General features: G+C 40.0%; 1 protein-coding gene across 3 annotated transcripts in view; it reads right to left on the reverse strand.

Annotated features, from left to right (window-relative positions):
• GRIA2 (glutamate ionotropic receptor AMPA type subunit 2) overlaps nucleotides 1-26,561 on the reverse strand; it is a 158,395-nt gene that overhangs the window by 60,739 nt on the left and 71,095 nt on the right. For all 3 annotated transcript variants that reach the window (XM_069976623.1, XM_069976625.1, XM_069976624.1), the window contains exons 4-9: nucleotides 24,637-24,833; nucleotides 24,299-24,352; nucleotides 16,600-16,761; nucleotides 3,867-4,034; nucleotides 3,263-3,367; nucleotides 2,526-2,636 (exon numbers count right to left, since the gene is read on the reverse strand). In XM_069976623.1, coding sequence (XP_069832724.1) covers nucleotides 2,526-2,636; nucleotides 3,263-3,367; nucleotides 3,867-4,034; nucleotides 16,600-16,761; nucleotides 24,299-24,352; nucleotides 24,637-24,833 — 797 coding nt within the window. The remainder of the gene's footprint in view (nucleotides 1-2,525; nucleotides 2,637-3,262; nucleotides 3,368-3,866; nucleotides 4,035-16,599; nucleotides 16,762-24,298; nucleotides 24,353-24,636; nucleotides 24,834-26,561) is intronic.

Here is a 26,561-nt window from a genome sequence, read left to right on the forward strand (position 1 = left end):
ATGTATTTCTGCAAACTGGATGGTCACAGCTTGCAGAATTACAACTCCCACCATGCTTGGCTGACAGGTCATGATGGAAGTTGTACTTCTGCAGTCTGTGGCCACCCAGGTTGCAGGACATGATGGGAGTTGTACTTCTGCAACCTGGATGGCCACAGGCTGCAGAAGTACAACTCCCATCATGACTTGTCAGCAGGACATGGTGGGAGTTGTACTTCTGCAACCTGGATGGCCACAGGCTGCAGAAGTACAACTCCCATCATGACTTGTCAGCAGGACATGGTGGGAGTTGTACTTCTGCAACCTGGATGGCCACAGGCTGCAGAAGTACAACTCCCATCATGTCTTATCAGCAGGACATGATGGGAGTATTAATCTCACCCGCGAGCGGCCGCGGGGGGGGGGTTGGGGGTGCAGGGGTACCACTAATGTCCGCGTGGGGGGTGCGGGGGTGCCGCGAGTGGCCGCGGGGGGTACCTGCAGACAAGGCGGCGGACGAAGAGGCAGCAGGAGGCCGGGGCAGAGGCGGAAGGTGGTCCGGGTGGCTGGAACTCCGGACGCTTTCCTAATGTGCATCAGGAAAGCGTCCGGGGCCCGGGCGCTCCCATAGACTCCTATGGGGGCGTCTGGGCCGGATTTCCAGACGAAAATAGGACCGGTTCTAAAAAATCCGGTCCTATTTTCCGGAACGGACACCCTTCCGGAAAATTCCGGAAGGGTGTCCGTGTCCAATGAAAGTCTATGCGTCCGGAAATCCGTCCGGATTTCCTGATAGGAAATCCGGGTGGTTTTTCCGGACGAGTGAAGGGGGCCTAATATATTAGGCTAGGTTAACAGTAAAAACAACAGCCATTGTTTGCACAACAACGGCCATTGTTATGAAATATGGCTGTTGTTGTTTTTTTTTTACATAGTGTGAAGTACAATGAGACCTGGACTACTTTTAATATCCTGAATTCAGGGGATGCACATGCATAAAACATCCAAAATAAGCATGTGTAATCATAAAGCCAGTAGTATCAATAGTGAATCGAGAGGTTTCCAGGCAGTAGAAGATGGCAGAAGGCTTCTGCTCCCAGGCCTTCAGTTCCTGTGTTTTCACATTTGCTGCACATTGTCACACACCTGCACTTAATGATTTGGATATATGCCATGCAAATATGGAAAAAATGTATCATCCGTCCATGCAACGAGATACTCTATGTATGTACTCTATGATCTCCTACTCTATGTATGGTAAAACTTTATCCATATGAACTTACATTTTGTGTTTCCATAGATAATTGCTTAGTACGCAGCACATGGCCACTATACAATAGTGGCCATGTGCTGCGTACTAAGCAATTATCTATGGAAACACAAAATGACATGCTTTTTTTTGTTATTACTGTCACCAATGGCACACCTATGATCAATTCTGTCAGGTCATAGCCATATGGAAATCCCCCATGATACCAAAATAATTACTTCGCATTAGACTTGAAATATCACTGTCAATGTTTAATTTAATGAACAAGTTCTATGATATTGTGAGTCATTCTGGAAATATCATTATTTTCCCTGAAGAGGTGTTTGCCATTTACAATACTGTAGCCATTTCTAAATGGATAAACAATACAAATGATCATTATTGTATTTTCACGGATTAAGGAAGAATATATGTAATTGTATCTATGTGCTAGCAAATTAATATTCTTTGAATGGAAAGAACTTCAAGATTGACAAGTATAAACCGGTTTCACATTGTAATAACTTGTCCACAGTAGAAATGTATGTTATAATATGGTTTTTATGAAGAAGTGCCTATAATAGTTTTATAGAGCTGCTTTCATATAATAAATGTGTTATTATATTATATATTATATGAAGCCTGTGGCTGGGCATCAACTTCTTAAGAATAATATTCCAGAGAAAATGGCTTATATACTTCAAAGGTTCTTTCAGCCCCATGAGAATAAATTACTTGTACTCATGTGAGAGAGATATTGATACTATGCCCAAAAATAGCTATTTGGGCAAATGTAATCTATAATGTGCACAGATTTGAGGTGTTAGGGGAGAAAGGTAAGAGAGAGATGGATGACATTTCTATTCAGGTAATCATTCTATTCCTTGAGGACTACAGAGAACAGATTATATAACCACGGGCTGTCTGTTACTATACAGAACTGCACTGCAAAAATATACACCTTAGATGATGTAATACTGAATATAGAGTATTAACTGGCACAATAACACTGGACAGCAATATTAAATATTTATAAATTAAAATAATCGATACACGTTTTGAAACAAGCCCCAACAAAAATGTAACTCTTCCATGGTTTGTAATATATTTAAAAGATAAAAAAAATAAATATATATATATATATATATATATATATATATATATATTGTTTTTAGATAACTATCCAGAATATTTAGCTTGAAGAAGTGCAATTTGTTGGTGCTATACAAAGAAATATTATTATTATTATTATTATTATTATTATTATTATTATTATTATTATTAGAACACCTCTTACCAAAATAGTTGTGACAATAACAGTTTTGTTTTCCAAACCCATGGAGTCATTTGCAGACAATACGTCTGTAACAGTTACCACCATTTTATCAACTTCGCTCCAGTAGCCGATCTGCCAAAATAAAATGAAAAACTACAGGTAAAAGTGGATAGGCAGACAAATTAAACATTTATATTACTTAAGTGGATGTGGAAGAAAAAGCCCAAAAAATTATACTGATGTCCATTTACTTGCTAATAAGGTTATATTCACACTAGCCAGGCTACATTCAGGATGCTCCTGCAGCCAGGCTGCATTCAGGACGCTCCTGTAGCCGATACCTCGTCCTTTTTTTTTTACCATTGACTTGTGGGCACCACCGGGTGTGCCCGCAAATCAATTAACCATTCACTTCAATGTAAAGTGCGGCCGCAGCTGCACATTATATTGTGGGAACAGCTATTATTTCTAGATGCTGAACAGGGTCCGGAAATAGTAGACAGGTACATTATTTAATGTACAGAATGGGGATTAACATAATGCTGTGTGAACACAGCAAGTGGCATTGCATTGACTTTAGTGCAGTGCCATCCCGCAATGAAGAACGGACGCTGATTCCATTGCTATAAGCGTCCGTTCTTTACTGAAATCTAAAGTTGTGTGAACATAGCCATACTGTGTATTTTTTAAAATACCTGTATACAGGATTATAGGGACATGTTCTAACATTACTTCCATCTTTGCCATATAGAGTTTACCTTACGAGGTCCATTGCTCTTTAGTTCCATGATGTTGATTGTATAGTTCACTCTTTTACCATTCTGATCAAATTTTATATTTCCTGTTAAACCATCCACCTGGACCTATTGGACACAGATGTGGAGAAGTTTTGGTATTAGGTACAGAATGGTATACATTTAAACCTTATTATAAATGCTTTGGCCTTTTAGAACAAAGTTTAGAATAGAAAGAATATGTTAAAGCGGTAATCTGATATCCAATATTTATATTCAGCTGGGAGAACAGTAAAAATAAAAAAGGTGATTTTTACCTTGATACCGTTCTCCTACTGTTCTCACCATTGTTCCTGCTTCTGAGATTAGTTGTCTCAGCAGCAAGACCTGCTCATTTAACTGACTGAGGCAGGAAACCGCTGTGGCCAGTAACTGGCTGAGCGCATATATGATGCCGTATTTTCCCTTTTAGGAATATGTGGATAGGTATTTTTTACCGTTTCAATAAGGAAGTAATGACTGAACCCATACATAAAATAATTACAGGAAGGTCCAAGTCAATAGAGCAGTTTTCCACAGGCTGCATAGAAAGTCATAGTTTCTTCAGAAAACAGCAATTCCCATTTACCTGCTTGAGTGCTCTCTCTATTTCAACTCCATGGCCCCACGGTACCGCAGGATTTGCTAAACAGTCACCGGCATTTCCTCTCCTAGAGAGTTCTATCCTCTGTTTCCGTAAATTACGGAAAGCTTCAGTCATTACTTGGACAGCATCAAACGTCAAAGCAGAAGTATACTGAAAAAAAGTAATAAATAGTGTAAAGGAATGTTAATATAGGAGCTAAGATATTCAATAAAATTCTATATGGAAATTACTAGAGATGAGCGCACCTCGAGCATACTCGAGTCGATCCGAACCAGAACTTTCGGCATTTGATTAGCGGTGGCTGCTGAACTTGGATAAAGTCCTAAGGCTATCTGGAGAACATGGATATAGTCATTGGCTGTATCCATGTTTTCCAGACAACCTTAGAGCTTTATTCAAGTTCAGCAGTTCCCGCTAATCAAATGCCGATCTTTTGGGTTCGGATCGACTCGAACCCGAACCCGGTTCGCTCATCTCCAGAAATTACATTTATACACATACATTTCAATTTACATAAAAAAACCCAGCCTCGCTCCCCAAGAAAATCTGTAATGTTGCACATTCATATTTCCAGAGCAGTCTAAATGTAGATCTTATGATAAGGAATGTCCTCAGAATATTCCTAGAATGTTTTTCGCCCTTTACCCCAGTACCATGTGTGGCATGGTTGGAAGACTGTAATGGCCGACATGGCTGAAAATGTGTGTGGTTAAAGATTGTTCATATATGGCTTTACGTCCACCAGGAACTCCACCAGGAACTTCATCAGAGAAGTTGCTGGTGGACGTAACGCGTAGGGCATCATGGGTTATCCCAATTCTCCCTCTCTTCCCATGCACATGGTGATATGAATTGTTTGCTTAGTTAGTTCATTTTTTTGTACTTGATTACTTTTTACACCATATAGTATTTGTTTGTTTTTGTATTGCAATAGGATACAACTATTTGGCACTTTAAGACACACCACTTTATATTTATTGTTATCACTCTCATGTATATAGGTGCCTCTTTATTAGGGAAGGTTGGTGTACTTATATAATTGGGGTTTAGGCCTGGGGGTTTCCTTATATTGTCTGGTTCTCCAATGTTCTTTCTGGTTTTAATTGTTTTTAATCATGTATAGGGATTCTAGTCCAACTGTTGTTTTGTAGTATCTATCATGCATATCTAATAAAGATTTATTCATTTTCCACTATTCGGGTGTGCACCTGCATTGTTTTGGGCTTACTCCTTTCTGTTCTTTGGAGTTGTGGCAGCTGATTTGTTGCTTCAAACAAGAATTTTTACTTTTAGACAGCGTCCATAAATTATACCCAAAAGATCTCAGGATTATTTGGCTTTATTTTTTTTCCTAAGTAATTTCAAATAAACCACTGAAATGTCATATTAAGCAATGTAGATTTACATCAGTAGAAACAATCAATTGAAAGAATAGCCATTTATGCTGTGTTCACAACATTTGTGTTGGCAAAACATTTAGGCCACACTATGTTCCTACTATGAGATAATTTGGGGGAAAGGCAGCTGTCTTGTAATATTGACAGTCACAACCAATGACCATGCACCATTTCCCGCTATGACCTCATAGTTAGCACATATTGTAGCCTTAAAGTGCACACTTACTAAGTATCAGAGAACGGACTGCAATGACTGGATGTATATGCAATAGTATAGATATGCAATCTATACTATTGCATATACATTCAGTCATTGCAGTCATTGTGACAGGTAATAAGATATATATATATATATATATATATATATATATATATTAGCCAAATGCATACCTACATTTTTTTGCCAAACTTTTCACTATAAGGCTATGTTCACACAACGTCAAAAATATTAAAAAGGTGGCCATATTTAAAATAACGTCCATTTTTGCCGAGATTTAACTGACTGCAATGCAATGCACTGAAGTCAATGGGAAAACAGACGTCCAATGCACACAGCGTATTGAATAACTGATGTTTTTGCCGCGCGCGTCAAAATAATGAACATGATCATTATTTTCGGACATCTTTTGCAAACAACGGACGTTTTTTATTTGTAGTTCACACACAGTTTTCCTTTTGTCACCGTTCTGTTCGTTTTTACTATTAAATTCAATGGACTTTTCAATTAAGCCACAGCCAAAGTCCAATTAGTAATCCAAACTAGTATAATGTACAAACACCCGTCACTAAGGGGAGGTCAGGCTGCTTAATAACGTCCATTATTTTAGACTCAAAATGACGGACGTCATTTTAAACGGAGATGAAAAGACGTTGTGTGAACTTAGCCTAACATATACATCACAAAGTACTCCTAAAATATACATTGAGGCTATGTTTACACTACGTATCTTTCCGACCATAGAATATACGCATGTAGTTTTGAGGTTGATGCGTTCGCTTGAAAGTATACGATACACGGCCACACAGTGCACACTATGTATGAACTTACGACCAGATCATATACGGCCCCGTGAAAAATGAACAAGACCGTTGTTTGAGGACGGAAATGTTCCAACTCACGGCCGTGGATTTCCATGCGGTTCCGTATGAAGTACTTATTTCAGCCAAATTGAACTTGATTTTTTGATCCAAGAGGTTCTGTGAGTTTTATTGGGCTGGGCGAAGATTTCCAAGTAAATGACCTGTTTCAGATCGCTTCGAAACAAGCTAGGGAAGCATAACTGTACTACGGGCGTATGTCGATTTTTCCCACGCCCAAAGTTTCAGCCGCACATGTACGGCGGTGTACGAAATGCGGCCGGAATCGTACGCAGTGTGAACATAGCCTAAACATACAATACAAACATAATAAAAATAATTTAAAAAAAAATTAACAGTTCTTAGCGTGATGCATCTGGACCTATGCCCAATATAGATTAAATTCAAACGAGACATTGGAGCATAAAACACAAATACAGAGACTTGCTATTTAAAGTTAGAATCACATTGAGAATGTATCAATAGCTGATTTAATTGATTAAAGTGGTATAACAGTAGAACACATGCCAGAGGGCAGCTGGATTGAAAAGCCTCATAGCATCCTACAATATAAAATTCCAATCAAAGACTGGTGGAATATTCTAGGGTTATCAGTAATGTTTAACTACCAAAAACGAATTCACAGACAAATTCTATTATTGCAGTCTCATTCAGAAAGACATTACAATTGCTGATGTGTCCAATTTTTCATGGATAGTACAAGAAATTAGGTCATTAGTAGCTGGTCTGTGATGTACGTGTAATCTAGGCAGCATACACTTTACATCACCATCTGAGAATCATATGGAAACTGACAGGGATGAGTACTCTAAATGATTGCATTCCAATGAATCCAGTAGCAAAGTAATTAAGGCATGTCAATGATGTTATTGGGAGACTTTCTATAATGTCACTGTACTCTGTATAGAGGAAGAGAGGTCAACCCATTGATACAGCATATGACCTTTCAACATAAACAATTTGTAAACTTAAGTAATAAAGCTCAATGTAATAGCCTGCATAGTATATAGTTTAGTATGTATAGTATGAGGAACAGTACAAATGAAACAAATCCCAAGAAAGGACAGAAAAAAATGTCACTTTGTAGAATAAATATGTCCATTAACTGAAACTTTAGTATTTGGCTATGTTCACACAACGTTTTTCAGTTCTGTTTAAAATGACGTCCCTCATTTTGAATCTAAAATAACAGACGTCATTTAATTGTCTGACCTCCCCTTAGTGCAATGACAGCTGTTGGTACATTATTTTAATTTGAGGTTACAAATTGGCCTTTGGGTGTGGCTTAATTGAAAAGTCCATTGAATTTAATAGTAAAAACGGAGAAAGAATGGTAAAAAAAGAAAAGCTGTGTGTGTGAACAACTAATAAAAACATCTGCTGTTTGCAAAACACGTCCGAAAATAATGATCATGTTCATTATTTTGACGTCCACTGTTAAAACGTCTGTTACTCAATACATTGTGTGCATTGTACGTCCGTCTTTGCATTTACTTCAATGCATTGCCATTGCCGTCAGTTAAATCGCGGCAATAACTGACTTTTTTAAATATCAAAATCGGCCACCTTTTCTCTATTTTTAACCTTGTGTGAACATAGCCTTTCCCGCATTCAAAACTATGACTGTTACAATACAGAGATTCTACTACACATCATTGGAGGTGATGTCTCAGAATCCCAATTTACATATAATCTATAGGAGTTATAACCACTAGAAAAATTTCACACCATGGAGTACTGTACATTTTTACAGTCATCTCACAGTCACTTTTAGTATACCTAAAAAAAACAGCAGTAGAGGACTTTAGTACTCCTATGCAACCACTCTATGGCTATGTTCACACTGCGGATGCTGTTAAACTGCCGGCTGCCCAGCTGCATTTAGCCCATTCCTGCAGCCGATAGCTCTGTATTGGCTGCAGGAATGTTCTTTTTTTTTACTATTGATTTGTGGGCACCGTTGGGTGTGCCCGTAAATCAATTAGTCATTCACTTCAATGTAATGTAATTACATTGTTTGAACAGCTATTAGATATTAATAGCTAATTGGCAGATACATTATTTTAATGCCCGTTCTAAAGAACGAGCGTTAACATAACACTGTGTGAACACAGCTGGTGGCATTGCATTAATTTTTAATGCAATGCCACCCTTGCCCCTTGCAGTAAAGAACAGAAGCCGATTCCATTGCAATGTGCATTTGTTTTTTACTAAAATATTACGTTGTGTGAACATAGCCTAAAGCTGCATACTACAACAATGGGAAAGGCTTGCATTGTGGTTACTTTCAATTACTACAACCAGTTAAATATTGCAACAGTCAAATAAAACTGCTACCTCAACCTTAATCTCTTCAGTGCTCCAACTGAATATGATCGCAGTACTATAAAAGTGAGGAAATGCCCCTGTCATGGTAATCACTGATCCTGGCAACATAATCACCAGGGCTGGCACTATCATGGGGACAACCCAGGATCGAAAGATGGTTCCTACGGCTTTCTCATGTATATGCCTATAAGGGCATACTTGAAGCATGCTCTAAAAAACGTAGTAATTCTTTATACAACTCCAATGTATTCTGTAGTGCTTCACATAGCTTGTCATAACTCAGTTTTGTCCCTGTCCCCATTACGGCTTATATTATAAATGATAAACTCCCCTATCTGTATGTTTTGGAGTGTGGGTGGAAACTTTAGTACTTGGAGAAAACTCCTTGCAGATGTTGGTGAAATCAAAAAATATAATTGGGATATAAATAAAACTGCCTGGGCCAAAAATCGTGTAAAATTTGCGCTGCATTTTATATACCTTGCTTAATACCTAGCTCATTAAAGTTTAAAGGGGTTATCCAGCGCTACAAAAACATGGCCACTTTCTTCCAGAAACAGCCCCACTCTTGTCTCCAGCTTAGGCGGTTTTTGCTGTTCAGTTCGATTGAAGTGAATGGAGCTTAATTGCAAACTGCACCTGAACTGGGGACAAGAGTCGTGTTGTCTCTAAAAGAAAATGGCCATGTTTTTGTAGCAGTGGATAACCCCTTTAATAGAAAGTGAGCATGGTTTTAATGAAAAGGGAGCAGGGCTTAAAATGGTATAAAACAAAGGGCCTTATTACACGGAAAGATTCACATGCTAAAAATTGTTATATCGTTTGAATTTAAACCATAATCTTCTCATGTGTAAGTAGGCAACAATCAAACAACAAAGACATTTTTTTTGTGTGTCATTGATTGTATCTTTTGAGCCGACCATAAAATTATGGTTAATCGTTTGCAAATTTTCCGGTGTATGTGCACATTTTTTGTTATTACAATTTGTTATTTTATTGTTCAGTCTAATAGGACCCTGAGGGTGCTATTACACAGAAAGATATTGTGCAAAAAATCATTATATTGTTCAAATTTAAGCAATAATATTTCTGTGTGTGTATGCAGGCAACGATAACTAACAACTAACGAAAATTTGTTCACTTGTCATTGATCGCAACTTTTGAGCAGACTATAAAATCAATGCTAATCGTTCACTGATTGAATCTTTATTGTATGTACACATCATTCATGATTACAATTGTTCATATACTAGAGTTTACGAACAATTGTAATTACGATTGTAACTAATGACTATCATTCTATGGATTATAGTGAATTATTTCAGGACATTCCCAAAAGCTCTTATTTGTAATCGGAGAGAAAAACAGTTGCTTAATCTAATAGGACCAACTAAGCCAACTAATAGTGTAGTCTCAGGCTATGTTTACACAACAATTGTTTTCAGGTTAAGGCTATGTTCACACAGCATAAAAGTACGGCTGTTGTTGCCATCAGCAACAACGGCCGTACTTTGTACGGTGTGGAACACTGCCTATTCATCGATGGGATCCTGGCCAGAGCGAATATACTTATTATATGCTCCAGCCGGGATCTCATGCAGCACCACAAAGAACTGCCATGTCAGTTTTTTGCGGCCGCAATTCAGTGCTTCATTGTGTGCTATGAGAGTTCTGATGTAGGTGCACGCTGATGCTCTTGCTGATGCGCAGATGATCTTTCCGGCCGGTACTGCAGTACATGCCGGGATGATCTTCTCAGAGACCAGCTGTTCCGTGACCCAGCCGGGTCACGGAACGACCAGTGTCATATGCCGTGTGAACATAGCTTAAATGGCCGTAATTTCTGCTGTATTTTAAAATTTAAGGCCATCCAAAAGAAGTGATGAAAACAGATATTGTGTGAACATAGCCTAAAAATGTGATAAGTTTTTAAACAGCCCGATCCACTGTTTAAGTCTACTGTATTTGTAGACTATTAAAGAATTAAGTGTGTATTCATTCCCCTTTATATTTCATAAAATATATATGACATAACCATCTACGCATTTGCATATACAAATCTTCTTATACTTTCCTATAAATGAGCACAAACATGGCACAATTATGCAAAGTGGCAAATATTTTTCCTTTACTGATAAAAGTTAAATGACAACTCCGGCATTTTTTTTTTTTTTTTTTACTCCTTATTTAACACACATTACCCATTAATTACAGAAGAATGAGGAAGTGGGGGACAACTGAAGATGCTCACCAGAGCTGACGGGGACTGTGGCCGTCAGGAAATGCAAATAGAGAGCAGCTCTGGTGAGGGAAGGTGAGCATGAAATATATGTCATCTGTATGTCAGTCTTTTTTCTTTGCATTGCTGAAGTTGTCCTGTAATTCTTAATTAATTATTAATATAATAAAGCTAGAACTTTTTAAATAAAAAAAAAAAAAAAAAAAACTTGCTTCTGTATATAAAACTGACAAATAGAAACAATACTGAACAATGGCATAATAACATTTATAAGAGAAGGTCTAAAATAATAAATACAATAATTGAAAGTTTGCTATTATAGTATTTATGTTGTTATAGTTCTTGGAAAACTAGGACGTCTACAATGTCCTATGGATGGTTTGGTGTACAGCGCTTAAAGGCAGTAAAGCAGTCAACATGAATATGAAAATAAATATCTGATTTGTTTCCACACCAACAGATATAAACACAAAGGCTCATCTTACAAAGAAGAAACTTAATACAATGTGACTGACATGAGCTGACACGGAAGCACAACACTGGGTATCAGCTGGTAATGTTTTTCCTTTAAAAATGAAAATTTTAATTCCTACAGTGACATTTACCATCAATACAGTTTGAATTACACCTTAAAGTATTGGAAAGGAAATACATAATATATAACAAGAGTCACCAAACAAGGTTGGAAATTTTTTAAGATGATCACAAGGTGAGCTGCTGCTGTAGGTTGTCAAACCTACAGAGGTACAAATATTCTCAATTATTAGTATTCCCATAATTAGAGATGAGTGAAGCAGCTTCACGAATTTTGGTTTAAATTCGTTAATATTCGCAAATCGAATTTTAATGAATTTCAATAATACAGCCAAACTATAGTAGCTAAATTACTGGTACTATTACAGAATGACAAATTTACTAATGAATGTTCTTGTAAAATTGTCAAAAATTACAATTTAAAAATAGTGTTAATCAGCCAGTCAATCATCCAATCTAATGAAACCCAACTTGTATAACACAGTAGGAGTGGAGTGCACTGATTATGTAAGGCGCATGATCCATTCACTGATCCCAGTAAATTGGTACAACTCAATAGGAGTTTACAGTGTCCAGTGAGTGAATAATATGGACTGTGTCTTCACTGGTCCAGGTGAATTCCTATTGGCACCAAGTTACTTAGTAAACTGGACACTTGGTTGGCAGCTACAACAAAAAATCACCCACAATCAGTTCCCCTCTCCTCTTGTCCCTAAATCGCTCTGTTAGTCTCTCCCTGCTCTGATCTAACTGGTTGCTTCGATCCTAGAGCGCTAGGGATTATAGTTAAGCCATTTCTACCACCCAGTAATGCTCCAGATTTTTTTGTGAATTTCCAGGAATTCGTGAATTCGCTTCGCAGAACGAAGAAAATTGACGCTCCAATTCACAGCATATTTTGATTCTCCGTATTCACTTTGCTCATCTCTATTCATAATGTAAACCAGGAATACAGTCATACAACAATAAAAGCACTATCAAAAATTACTTTCCTATTTATAAAAGATAGCTGAGCCTTGCAGCAATGAAGAACGTTTGCCTCTCTTCCTTTTGCCTATAAGCCTCTCGGTATAGTCTGTAAGTTTTTGTGAACAGGGCCCTCTCTCCTCATGTTTGACTTGACAATTGTATGTGTATCTATATCTCTGTAATGTCTGATTTTGTCTATGTACCCCCATATCTATATATGTGTGTGTATATATATATATATACTGGCGCTATATACATAAAATGATGAATATGATTATTATTATTTTTTTACAAGTAATAACAAATCACAGACCACTCCATGCAATAGTATTTTAATTACTGCTTTCCATTTTCTAATTCTAATATTTCTAAGAATTATGTCATACATTATATATTATGATAACAACAATTTTTACTGGAAGAAAATGTATAATGACATGTCTTTCAATGACCCTTCATATAAGGGTAGTAGTGTTACAACTAAACTAACTCCAGATTAAATATCGCCTGAGACCGCTTGTCATGTTAATTAATGTATAAGAGGAATTACTAGTAGCTGTCTATTGCAAATTCCTTTTCTGGAAAATGTGAAATCTGTATGTAACGGAGAATTGTGCTTAAAGCCTTGTTATTTGATTCTTAAAAGGAATTTTCACTTACACGTCGATTATACCCCTTGTATAGAAGGATATAATCTGCCCAAAACTCCTAAGGGACACAAAAAATACTTTTAAACTTATTAGAGAGATTTTTTAAAATCTTCAAAAGCACCTAAACCTATTTTAAGTAATCTGTTTGGCCATTAGTATCCTGTGCTGTAGGTTTTCCCTTGAAGAGTTGATGCATCTTTGGGCTATGTTAACACAACTTAAAAAAAAAAGAAAAGGCATCCGCCTTTTCTATTTGAAAAGATATCCGTTATTGCGGCAATGCAATTGACTTCAATGCAATACATGGAAGTCAATGAAATGACATTTTTTAATGTCCTTTAGCCGTTTTTAATGTTAAATTCAATGGTCTTTCCAATTAAAGACACAACCAAAGGCCAATTAGTTAACCCAAACTAGAATAATGTACCAACAGCTGTCATTGCACTGACGGGCGGTCGAACAGCAAAATTACAGACTTAATTTTTTCTTTTGAAAAATGGAGGTGAAAAAACTTTGTGTGTTCATGCTAGGTGTTTGCTAGTTCATGCTAGGTGTTACCATTGCCAGACATCATACAATGCGCAAGTAGTCTTGTGCAATGGTCTTTTAAGTATCCCTGATAAACAAATCAATTGTGGCATTAAATGTTGTAAATAACCATATCACTGCGGCATGTAAAGTTAAAACTGGCGAACTCCCAGTTTTAACTTTAGTGTCTTTTGATGACTGCTGTAATATTGATTAACCCCTGTTAAAACGCCAAGTAACCTCTCTGTAAGTGATAAGTGATTCATTTAAAGGAGAAGTCCGGCAAAATATTTAATTAAAGTATTTAAAATAAAATGAATGAAAACTGATCATTTATGTCTCATCTACACAAATATGGTGTTAATAAAAACTAAAGATCATGGCGCAAAAAAATGACTTCCCATACAGCTCTGTACGTGAAAAAATAGAAACGCTATAAGAGTCTAAAAAGGGCCATTGTAATCACACCTATTTGCAAAAAAGTTTTACTGTTAATAAAAATAGTAAAACAGTAGAAAAGCTATATAAACTGCATATCACTGTATTCAGACTGACCTATAAAATAAAGATAAAATGTCAGTTTTGCCGTAAAAAGCATAACGTGAACAGGGAACCCCCCCACAATTTGCAGAATTGTATCCCTAATTTCACCCCATAAATTATATTTTGGGGGTTCCATCATACATGGTATGATAGAACAAAAGGCGCCTTTACAAAGCACACCTGTTCCTAAAAAAACAAGCCCTTACATGGCCCTGTAGCTGGAAAAATAACAGATAAGACAAGAAGGAAAAAACAAAAACACTAAATTGAAAATTGTCCCGGTCCTTAAGGCCAATTTGGGCTCTGCCCTTAAAAAGAACCTATGACCTAAAATAATAATGTCCCTATTATTAAAGGTCATCTGTCCCTAAGTCTATTTCTGAAGATACAGACTGCCTTTGCAGTCTGTATCTTATACTTTACCTAATCCTCTTCTTCTGTGAAGTAATGCCGGGCGCTGCCATCTTGATGACGCCACGCTGGAACGCACATGCGTTCCAGCGATGCATTCCATCGTGACATCATCAAGATGGCGGCGGCCGGCATTACTGCACCAGAACAAAGGAGTAGGTAAAGTATAAGATACAGACTGCAAATGCAGTCTGTATCTTTATGAAGTCTATTTATGAAGATATAGACTGCATTTACAGTCTGAATCTTATACTTTACCTAATCCACTTGTTCCGGTGCAGCAAGGCCAGCTGCCGCTATCTTGATTATGTTACTTTCGTTCCACCGCTGGAACGCAAGTGACGTATTCAAGATAGCGGCGGCCGGCCTTGCTGTTCCGGACAAGAGGATTAGGTAAAGTATAAGATACAGACTGCAAAGGCAGTCTGTATCTTAATTTTGTCTATTTATGAAGATACAGACTGCCTTTGCAGTCTGTATATTATACTTTACCCAATCCTCTTGTCCACTGCCGGGCCCTGTCATCTTAATTTAGTCACTTGCGTTCCAGCGGTGGAACGCAAGTGACGTCATCAAGATGGCGGCGCCCTGGCATTGCTGCTGCTCTGCATGACGGGAGCTTCCTGTCTTTTGAAAGGAGCTGACGCGAGACAGGAAAGTAAAGTGTGTATATTGCAAAAATGCGACAGTAAAAATAATTAAGTCTATTTACAAATATTAATAAATTACAGCTAATTAGCAAAAAAAAAATTTCAATTTCAGCCATGATTGGTTCTCTTTCAGGGGTTAAAGGGACACACCCAAGACACAGCCCTTTTTTGTTTTAAAGCACAGAATGACGGGTGGTTGAGTTTTTTAGAATTTTTTGGGGAAAAACTTGTAAAATCCATGAATTTGATGACAAAAACACAGTAAATTAGATCCATTCTGTGTAATGTTATGTAACCACTAACAGTTTGTGCCTCCAGAAGTGAAAGAGTGTTTAGTTGAACTGTTAGAACTATAAATCTGTGATTGCCTTACTTTAAAAAGGGGATAACTGAAGAGTGTTACTTTACATGTGCTAACTATGATACCTGTTCTGTTCCTGTTATCTCTAAGATTTTTTGTAGACAGGTTTTTAAGGGTTCAGTTTGTAGGTGGGGAGGTCTGCAGAATCAAACAATTCCTTAAGACGGGGAGCAGATTTAATATAATAACTGACTAAGGCCCCCTTCACACATACATTTCTTTACATTTGCAGACCCGCAAATATGGACAGAATCCAGACCTATTAATTTCTATGGGCCCATATACACATTAGTAGGTGTTTTGGATGCATTTTGGGGAGCCACACCTATTGTAAATGAAGGGGGTCCATGAAAATGCGGATGGTTACGGATTCATATGTTTAGACTTGTATATTGTTGTGACTATGGAAAGGGCTATGGATGCATGCATGAGGCCTCAGTTCCATTGAAACCAATCATAGCTCAGCTTTTTAGACAGTTTTCAGAAATCTGCTGTTAAATATCTAATCCCTTATTAACCACCCATACACCTTTCTACGATTGTCACTAATAGGCCTTATAACGACCAATCCATGTTTTTACTTTATTGTCGGAATAAGCCACACTTCAGCTCCAGCATTACTGTAATTCCCCAGAGCCATGTAATTCCCCAGAGCCATGTAATTCCCCAGAGCCACTTCGGCACGTAACAGGTTCCAGTGGTCCCATGCTGCTATATTTTCCGATTGGAAGTCCAGCACCAAGGGCTGGCTTCCAATCTGTTTCCATGGCAGTCCCGATTTTCTTACAATGGCTTTGTACTTGCAATTAAATCCCTGCTAAATCACCCAGATTTTGTTGTTCCCCCTGTGTCACACACTCGCACAGTGTTTGCCTTGTGTTTGCCCTGTGTCCACAGCTAGCAGCTAGCAGCTAGCAAACAATAAAATATACATTTTTTGTCATATACAGTACTTAGGTCTATTACAATAAGATACTTCTATTGATGTTTTTTTTTTTGTAAAGTACCTTAATTGTTGAAGTGTGTGCACCAGGATATTCCTTTTCCTCTAGTGTTGACCAACGCTGTATGAATTTTGCAACTGCAGGGTCATCATAGTCGACTATTTGAAATCCTGATACATTGGCTCCTCCAAACTGTATCTTTGATAAATCTCCATCTGTAAAGCCCTGTGTGGAAAAAAAATGCATTGATTAGATTCTTATTCTGATAAGGCTTTTGCAGACAAGTCATTTTAATAAATCGAGAACCCTTCAAGGCATAGAAACTAATAAACCACCTTCAATTTCTCCAGATAATGTTGTGCTTCTTTAGAAAATGGAAATGGCGAAGGAAAGTAATAAGTACAAAATGTTCATTAATCAAATAAATCAATGTACAGACAAGTTACTAAATTAACATATCAATCAACTGAATGAATATGACATCATTAATTGCAGTTAATTTACTATACATTTTACTATACGTCATGGTTTTCCTTGCTTTAAAATAAATAATGCATAGATAAATTCACTATACAGATGAAATGGCTTGTTTTCTAGATACAAAAGTACCCAAATCATAACAAATAATATATTTAGAGATATAACACACAATCAAGTATACCCCCATGATATTGATGCTTTTCTTTAAAGCACAAAAAGAACAAAAATTCTATTTTGAAAAGGTTCAGTGATTTTTTTTAAGGCTATGGTCACACGCCGTACTTTAAAAAAAAAGAATGTTCTTTTATAATGCAATGATTTGCACTGAAGTCAATGCAAACAGCAGTCGTTTCACACAATGTATTAAACAATCACCGTTGTTTGGCAACGGCCATCAAAATAACGTCCATGTAATTTATTTTACGGCCATTGTCCATAAACTTTAATTCAGTTTTCTATTTAATACAAGTGCCGTAGTTTTGAGTACCAAATAACGGTTGTTGTTTATATATAGTGGGGAGATATACTCTAATTATTGATTGCATAGTTGATATGTATTCTGCATATTCTTTAATGTATTCTGCATTTTATTTAATTTAGAAAAAATAAAGTTGAGAAAAAGACTCCAAATCGTCCATATGGTGAATGGTGTATACATAAAAAATGCCAGAATTACCGTTCACAAGTACCGGTCACATCACACACACACATCACAAAAAAACTGTTGAAAAGAAATAAAAAGTCCTATCTACTGTGACATAGTCCGGGGGTTGTTGCTGGATGGGAGGTATTTTCCTCTCAGCTTGTCTTGCTCTGAGGAATGCAGAGAGCTAGGTTCAAGGACTGGACTGGAGTTATTAAGCCATTCCAGGTTTTTAGGCATTTCCCAACATAGAAAGCTGAGCTGGGAGTGAGGGCAGAGAGAGGTGGTGTGTGCTCAAGTCTGGAGTACACCTATGTAATCTGTCTAGGAGGACTGGTTGGACTGTGTTCAGACACATGGACTGTGTACAAGGCAGCTGCTGCTGTAAGGTCTGAACCAACACTTAGAACTTCTGTTACTGCTTTAAAGGCCAAGCTGGAACTGCACTTATGGGTGATGGCAGCATGAAGGTAATGCTGGATTTTTGTTCCATTTGTTTTTGTGGTGTGAATAAACACTAAGATTTGAACTGTGAATTGCCTGTTTTCCTCTGTCTGCGACCGCTATCTAGCTATACCTGAGCAACTCCCCTACATATGGTGGCTTGGAGCGGGCATACGCAGTGAAGCAGGAGAAAAAACTGAGTTTTTTTTTCATATTTTTTTCCTGGCACCATTGCATGTCCTGGATTAAGCCTGCAAAGCTTCAGCCGGCATCTCCAGACAAGATGGAGGAGTTGATTAAACAGCTGGTGCGGGCTAATACCCAGCAGCAAGAGACTAATGCCCAGCTGCAACAGACTAATGCCCAGCTGCAACAGGCTAATATACGGCAGCAAGAGACTAATGCCCAGCAGCAAGAGACTAACAAATTGCTGTTACAACAAATGGTGGCCATTCGTGAGTCTCCGCCAGTGGTTTCCCAGCTACAGCCTGCCGCCAGAGAGAGAGTCCGGACGGCGCTGAGAAAGGTAACGGCAGAGGATGATGTGGAGGCCTTTCTGGGAGTGTTCGAGAGAACGGCTGAGCGAGAGGGTCTCCAGCCTGACCAGTGGGCTGAAGTGGTTGCCCCATTTCTCACAGGAGATGCACTAAAGGCATACTTTGACCTCACTCGGGAGTACGCCCAGGACTACCAAAAGCTGAAAGGTGAGATCCTGGCACGCTTGGGGGTCAATATATATGTTCGGGCCCAACGTGTAAATCAGTGGCGGTTTGTGGAATCCAGAGCCGCCAGGTCTCAAGCCTATGACCTGCTGCACCTGGTAAAGAAATGGCTCCAGCCCGAGACTTTAACTCCAGCCCAAATAGTGGAGAGGGTGGTGGTTGACCGATTTGTGCGCAGTCTGCCGGTCACTATCCAGCGCTGGGTAGGCCAAGGTAACCCAGGCAATTTAGACCAGCTGGTTGGTCTGGTGGAACGTTATGTAGCTACCCAAGACTTGGTGCGAGACTGTACCCCTGGCCAGAGGCCACCCCGTCCCATACCCCCACTTGCAGTGGCTGAGAAAAAGCTTCAACCTCCTGCTGGGAGTAGCTCCCCACCAAACCAACGTTCCCCAAGGTTACATGAGGTCCCCATTATCCGCTGTTGGCGCTGTAATGGTCCGGGACATGTTGCAGAAAGGTGCCCCTTAACCTCTGAGCCTATGGACTGTGGCTATACTCGCCGGACATCCTTCTATGCCCGACCTGCTGTTAGTGTATGTACCGCTAACCTCCCGGACAAGGATAGGGCACCTCCCATGTGCCCAGTGTCTATCGGCAGGTGCAGGGTCAATGCTCTACTGGACTCGGGGAGCCTGGTGACCCTAGTACGGGATACCCTGGCGCTTCCATCTCAGTTCACTAAGCGCAAAGTTGGAGTGTTGTGTATTCATGGAGACTTGAATGAAAGACTATCCTACTGCCCAGGTGGTAATAAAAACTCCTGCAGGGGAGAAAGTCCATGAGGTGGCAGTAGCGTTGAATCTGCCATATGACCTGATAATAGGAAGAGACTTTCCCTTATTCTCTGCATTGTGGCCTTCATTTTTGAATGTCTGTCCCCAAGAGTCAGGCAGAGCAGTAGCTGAGGGTCCTAATCCAGATGTTAAGCCAGAACCATGGGCCCCCGAGATAGAAGGGCCAGCCGTAGGGGTGACCGCCACTTCGGTGGATGAGGTGGAGACAATTCCAGTGAATGTAATGGTTGGGGATGTAGAGGACTTGCCACCGGGCCCCGAATTGTCAGATCTGGACATCTCTGGTGACAATTTTGGCACGGCGCAACTCCGGGACCCGACTCTGTCCCGAGCACGGGGGAGTGTCTTAATGGTCGATGGTGAAGCACAACAACAAGGAGCTGAGGCTATATTTCCTTGTTTTGTGGTTCACCACAATATGTTATATTGTGTCACTCAACTACGTGGGGAGAATGTTGAACAATTATTAGTGCCCCAGGCATATCATCACCTGGTACTAAATCTTGCTCACCAACATGTGTTAGGTGGACACCTTGGGGCACAGAAAACCCAGGACCGTATACAGCAGGGGTTTTATTGGCCTGGGGTATTCAAAGAGGTGGAGGAATTTTGTAAGTCTTGTCCGACCTGTCAGATAACTAGCCCCCAGCAGCACTTCCGCAGTCCTCTAGTACCCCTCCCGATTATAGAGGTACCATTCGAGAGGATTGCCATGGACCTCGTTGGTCCAGTTCCAAAGTCTGCTAGGGGTCACCAACACATCTTAGTAGTTATTGACTATGCAACCCGGTACCCGGAGGCGGTGCCGCTGCGCCATACCTCTGCCAAACTCATAGCTAAGGAATTAATGGAGATGTTTTCAAGGGTAGGGTTACCTAGAGAGATACTGACAGACCAGGGGACTCCCTTCATGTCTAAGGTCATGAAGGAAGTCTGCAAGTTGCTTGGCATTAAACAGTTAAGGACATCTGTTTACCACCCCCAAACGGATGGTCTTGTGGAGAGGTTTAATCAAACTTTGAAAAATATGCTGAAAAGAGCAGTGTCTAAGGATGGGAGGGACTGGGACCTGCTTCTGCCCTATTTAAAGTTTGCAGTGCGAGAAGTGCCCCAGGCCTCTACTGGGTTCTCGCCCTTCGAACTTCTTTATGGCAGACACCCCCGAGGCTTGCTCGACGTGGCCAAAGAGGCGTGGGAGCAACAGACTACTCCACACAAGAGTGTCATTGAGTATGTTACTAAAATGCAGGAGCGGATGGAGACAGTGATGCCCCTTGTCAGGGAACATATGGAGGCAGCTCAGCAAGCCCAGAGTCAGGTCTACAATAGAGCAGCTCAGGTCCGGAACTTTAACCCAGGAGATCGGGTTTTGGTTCTCGTACCGACTGTAGACAGCAAGTTCCTTGCGAGGTGGCAGGGCCCCTACGAAATTCTGGAGAAAGTAAGCAACGTAAATTACAAGGTACATCAGCCTGGTCGGCGGAAACCGCAGCAGATCTACCATGTCAATTTACTGAAGCCATGGAAGGATAGAGAGACTTGTGTTGGCTGCCCACAATCGGTATGTTTAGATGAAGGGAAGCTAGCTCCTCCGATTGTTTCAGGGGAAGCAGCTGCCAGAGTACGTGTTGCTGACAGCCTTTCACCGAAACAGGCTCAGGAAGCCAAGGAGTTCATTAGTCGGAACACGGACGTGTTCTCGGACCTCCCTGGGCGTACCTCCGTAATCCAACTTGACATTGTCACCGAGCCTGGGGTGAAAATCCGGCTAAAGCCGTACCGGGTACCCGAGGCTCGGCGCCAAGCCATCGCAGAGGAGGTACAGTTGATGCTACAGCTGGACGTGATTGAAGAATCTAAGAGTGAGTGGGCCAGCCCGATAGTATTAATACCCAAACCGGATGGAACTTTACGTTTTTGCAATGATTTTCGTAAGCTAAACGAGGTCTCTAAATTTGACGCCTATCCTATACCCCGGGTGGATGAGTTAATTGAGCGTTTAGGACAGGCCAGGTATTTTTCCACCTTGGACCTCACCAAAGGGTACTGGCAAGTGCCCTTGACGGAGGCTGCCAAGGAGAAAACGGCCTTTGTAACACCCGAGGGGCTATATCAGTATAAGGTATTACCTTTTGGTCTTCATGGTGCTCCGGCCACATTCCAGCGTTTAATGGATATTGTTCTTCGTCCACATCGTCAGTATGCCTCGGCGTACCTTGACGATATTGTCATTTTCAGTACTGACTGGGAGAGTCATCTAGCGAAGGTACAGGCTGTAATAGACTCACTCCGTAGGGCGGGACTAACTGCTAACCCAAAGAAATGTGCCATAGGGTTAGAGGAGGCCCGATACTTAGGCTATGTCATTGGGCGCGGAGTCATCAAACCCCAGATGAATAAGGTAGAGGCGATACAGGGTTGGCCAAGGCCTGTCACTATCCGGCAAGTAAAATCGTTCCTGGGTTTGGTGGGATATTATATGAGGTTTATTCCCCATTTCGCTACTTTGGCAGCTCCATTGACAGGGCTCTTGAAGGGACATAAGTCGGTACGCTGGAATGACCAAGCTGAAAAGGCTTTTTCAGCTTTGAAGTCTGCTTTGTGTGGGTCACCAGTCCTGGTGACACCTGACTTCAAAAGGGACTTTGTAGTACAGACCAATGCCTCTGAAGTGGGCCTCGGGGCTGTACTGTCTCAGGAGGTTAACGGGGAAGAACATCCCGTTGGATACCTGAGTCGCAAGCTTACCCCAGCCGAAACCAGGTACAGTATAGTGGAGAGGGAATGCCTAGCCATCAAGTGGGCACTGGAGTCTCTCCGTTATTACCTATTGGGGAGGAATTTTCGTCTGGTGACTGACCATTCACCTCTCAAGTGGATGAGCCAGGCGAAGGAGAGGAACGCTCGGGTCACCAGATGGTTCTTGTCACTACAGAACTTCAAGTTCACGGTAGAACACAGAGCAGGCCAATTACAAGGGAATGCAGATGCCCTGTCCCGAGTGCATTGTTTGGCAAGTGTTCACCCCCTCAAGGTTGAACAAAGGGGGGGGGGGGGTATGTAACATAGTCCGGGGGTTGTTGCTGGATGGGAGGTATTTTCCTCTCAGCTTGTCTTGCTCTGAGGAATGCAGAGAGCTAGGTTCAAGGACTGGACTGGAGTTATTAAGCCATTCCAGGTTTTTAGGCATTTCCCAACATAGAAAGCTGAGCTGGGAGTGAGGGCAGAGAGAGGTGGTGTGTGCTCAAGTCTGGAGTACACCTATGTGATCTGTCTAGGAGGACTGGTTGGACTGTGTTCAGACACATGGACTGTGTACAAGGCAGCTGCTGCTGTAAGGTCTGAACCAACACTTAGAACTTCTGTTACTGCTTTAAAGGCCAAGCTGGAACTGCACTTATGGGTGATGGCAGCATGAAGGTAATGCTGGATTTTTGTTCCACTTGTTTTTGTGGTGTGAATAAACACTAAGATTTGAACTGTGAATTGCCTGTTTTCCTCTGTCTGCGACCGCTACCTAGCTATACGTGAGCAACTCCCCTACACTACATAAAGATGGTACTGATAAAACAAAATATAGAGGCACAAAAAAATGAGCTTCCATACAGCTACCTTAGTGGGGGGAAACATTTTTTTTACACAGGATAGGGGATAACTATATGATCACAAGGAGTTTTACTATTGCTTCCCCCCCCCCCTCTCGAGAATGGGGACCCAAGTCACTCTATTCATTCACTTCACTAACTGAGCACAGCCTTTAGTTGTCTTTGTGGCTCAAAGAATGAATAGAGCCATGATCCATCACTTCATTTTAATGGGAGACTCAAATTATTATGTTTGAAGTCATGGAAAGTCCCAGCAGTCAGACCCCTTGCTATCAAATAGTTGTTGCTTAACCTGTGGATAGGGGATAATTGTCAGGAATGTGCAGTAGCCTGGTGTGAACTGGGACTGGTGTTTGCTTTTGTGTGCCACACCCGATTGCTTCTCAGCTTCTGGCAATGCAGGAGTTAAGCTGAGTAGCTGCTGAACTTGATAATGCACCTGTGTTGTCTGTGTGATTCATGGGTTCCTCTGCCTGTCTGCAACCTGGAAGATCAGAGCGCTGGTGCAATGGGGATCCGGATCGGGCATTTGGTCAGCATAAAACTAAGCTGAGGCACAGTCCCAGTGCTGGCTATAAGATTAACACCCTGATTCCAGCTCCCCCTTGTCTATTCCTGCGCTCCCCATCCTAACTCCCTCTGATTGCTCCTCTGTGTTACCTGACCTCTGGCTTTGACTTTTGACTATCCGATTGTTACTTGTTTTGTACTGCGCTGCCTGTTTGGTTTTGACCCTGCCTGTTTGACTATCCTATATTGTGTTTGTCCATCTGTCTTGTTCTATGTTTCACGTACTCAGTATAGGGAACATATTCGTAGTTATCCATGGCCTCCTAGGGCCGATTGAGGTAAGTAGGTAGGGACAGTTGGTGGGTTCAGCATCAGGGCTCATTGTTGTGTCTTGTCCCTCCCTCCCCTGTCCTGACAATAATTTTACAAGTTAGGAAAACCCTTTGGAGCCAATACAGCATGGCATACTCACTTTTGATGTAAATAATAACTTGTCTAAATAAGCTAAGTAAATGAGCAGAAAAAAAAAATGACGTGAAACAAATTTTAAGGAACACTTACCAGATTTGCTATGATATAATGGTATCCTTTTACATGTTTACCAATGGTTATTACCTAGGACCAAGGAACAAAATAATTCAAGTCAGTCTTCAGATAAACTTACAAATTAAATTCAATTAAATTAAATTTACAATTAAATATATACAAAGAAAAAAAATCCAAGACTTTTATGATTTATTAATAATATATTTTACTGATTTACAACGAGAGACTTACAAGTGTAGGCTACCTAACACTAAATACAAAAAAGTATTTGTATTGTATTGTATTGTATTTGTATTATTGCACATTATTACATATACACAACACAGATATAAAATAAAAAATATGTGACAGACCTGATCCACAATGTCATTTACTTTGTCCCTTTCACAGTCTAGAATCACCCGCCTTTCCTTTTTTATTTCCAGATCCTGGAAGAGGGATCGGTACGTCTCATCTTTCCTGTCATTATTAATGTTGCCTACATTGATTGCTGTCACTTGCCATTTCTTCTCAGCTGCAGAATCCAGCACAGCTTGCAGTGTTGATAAACCTTTAAAAAATATTGGACATAAATACAGGCAAGATCAACAATATCCTGGGGTGTTAAGAGATCCATCTTTATTATTAGCACTATTACCATTTGTTTTGCTTTACCATAGAATTTCCACTGAACATGAATAGTAGTGCCATACAGCTCACATAGAGTGAGACCTAGGAGTACCAGACAATGTTCAGAAAAATTCAAAGTAGATAGAACCATACCCCCGCCAGAATAGCACACATGACTTCACAATATTTTAATCTATGTTGGCGAGGATGCTCACAAATAGCTACCCAACTACACATTTGGTGGGGGTGTCCAATCATCACCCCTCTCTGAAAGCAAATCTTTGACTAACTAGTGGATTTTAAAACTCCCACTTCTATAAACACTCTGTCAAACACATTTGTCAAAATTTTGGACAATGAACCCACTTTCATTGTCCCCTTGGATCACTTTTAAATATGCTAAGGCATCTCCTAACTGATGTGTTCTTTAGTTAATCCAGGATGCGGACATATGAGACCTATATTTTCTGTAACAACGGGCGTTAAAACCTTTGTAATAGTCTTTATCAGCCCACATAAAGGTCTCATCCTGTATATTTCTTTGTAAACTTTAATATAATTAGTAAAAAAAATTAAATAAAATTAAAGACTGACATTTCAAAATCTGTTTTTAACTTAAAATAGAATTTAAAAAAGCCTTTATTCATACAAAACAGTGAGGTGTGTCAGTGCAAGGGAGCAGAAAATGGTGGACCCCACCCCCATCAAATTATTCAAAGCATGAATGAAGATTTTTTATTTTTAAAGAAAATAAAACCACTGGCACAGACAATAATGGTACTTCAAAAAGGCTTTCATTGTTCTGTATGCTTATATCTATGCAGTTGTGCCAACAGCTCTGTAAGTGGTTGGGGACAGATTTATTATAGTGCTTGAAAAAGCACTATATTGTAATCCGTATTCTTCTTCCGTTTCTTCTTCCAGCCATTTTTCTGCGTGTAATACAGCCCGGACGGCTTTGCCCACAGACTCCCTTCAAACTGCGTTTCGAAGCACTCGGCGGTGTGAGGTGTGCTATCTATTTTTCGTTTCAATCAGATTTGTCGTTTTTAAGAAATTTACGATAGATTTCCCATAGAAAATAATGGCCCATTGGAAATAATGGCCACACTCTAACTGCTAACAGCCAATCACAGCACATATGCAAATAGCTGAAATATAGCAGCCAATAGGAACTCTAAGGTCCTGTAAGTCAATGTATCACAACATCCCCACAGTCACATGTCCACTATTGGCCAATAGAAAATGTAATATATGGAAGGTCCTTAACGATTTTGTCTCACTGACATGAGTAAGATTGTCATGGTGACCGAGCAATGATCTTTACCATAATAAGTTGCAGAGGCGCTCTTAAAGGGACCCAAGTCGCTCTTGAAGGGATCCAAATCGCTCTTAACCCTTTAAGGACGGGGCCCATTTTCGTTTTTGCGTTTTCAGTTTTTCCTCCTTGTGTTTAAAAGGCCATAGCACTTGCATTTTTCCACCTAGAAACCCACATGAGCCCTTATTTTTTGCGTGACTAATTGTACTTTGCAATGACAGGCTGAATTTTTGCATTTGGTACACTACGAAACCAGAAAAAAATTCAATGTGTGGTGAAATTGGAAAAAAAATACGCATTTCTTTTATTTGGGGAACTGTGTTTTTACGCCATTCGCCCTGTGGTAAA

The sequence above is a fragment of the Dendropsophus ebraccatus genome, chromosome 7 (genome assembly GCF_027789765.1).
Source record: "Dendropsophus ebraccatus isolate aDenEbr1 chromosome 7, aDenEbr1.pat, whole genome shotgun sequence".
In the NCBI taxonomy this organism is placed as follows: Eukaryota; Metazoa; Chordata; class Amphibia; order Anura; family Hylidae; genus Dendropsophus; species Dendropsophus ebraccatus.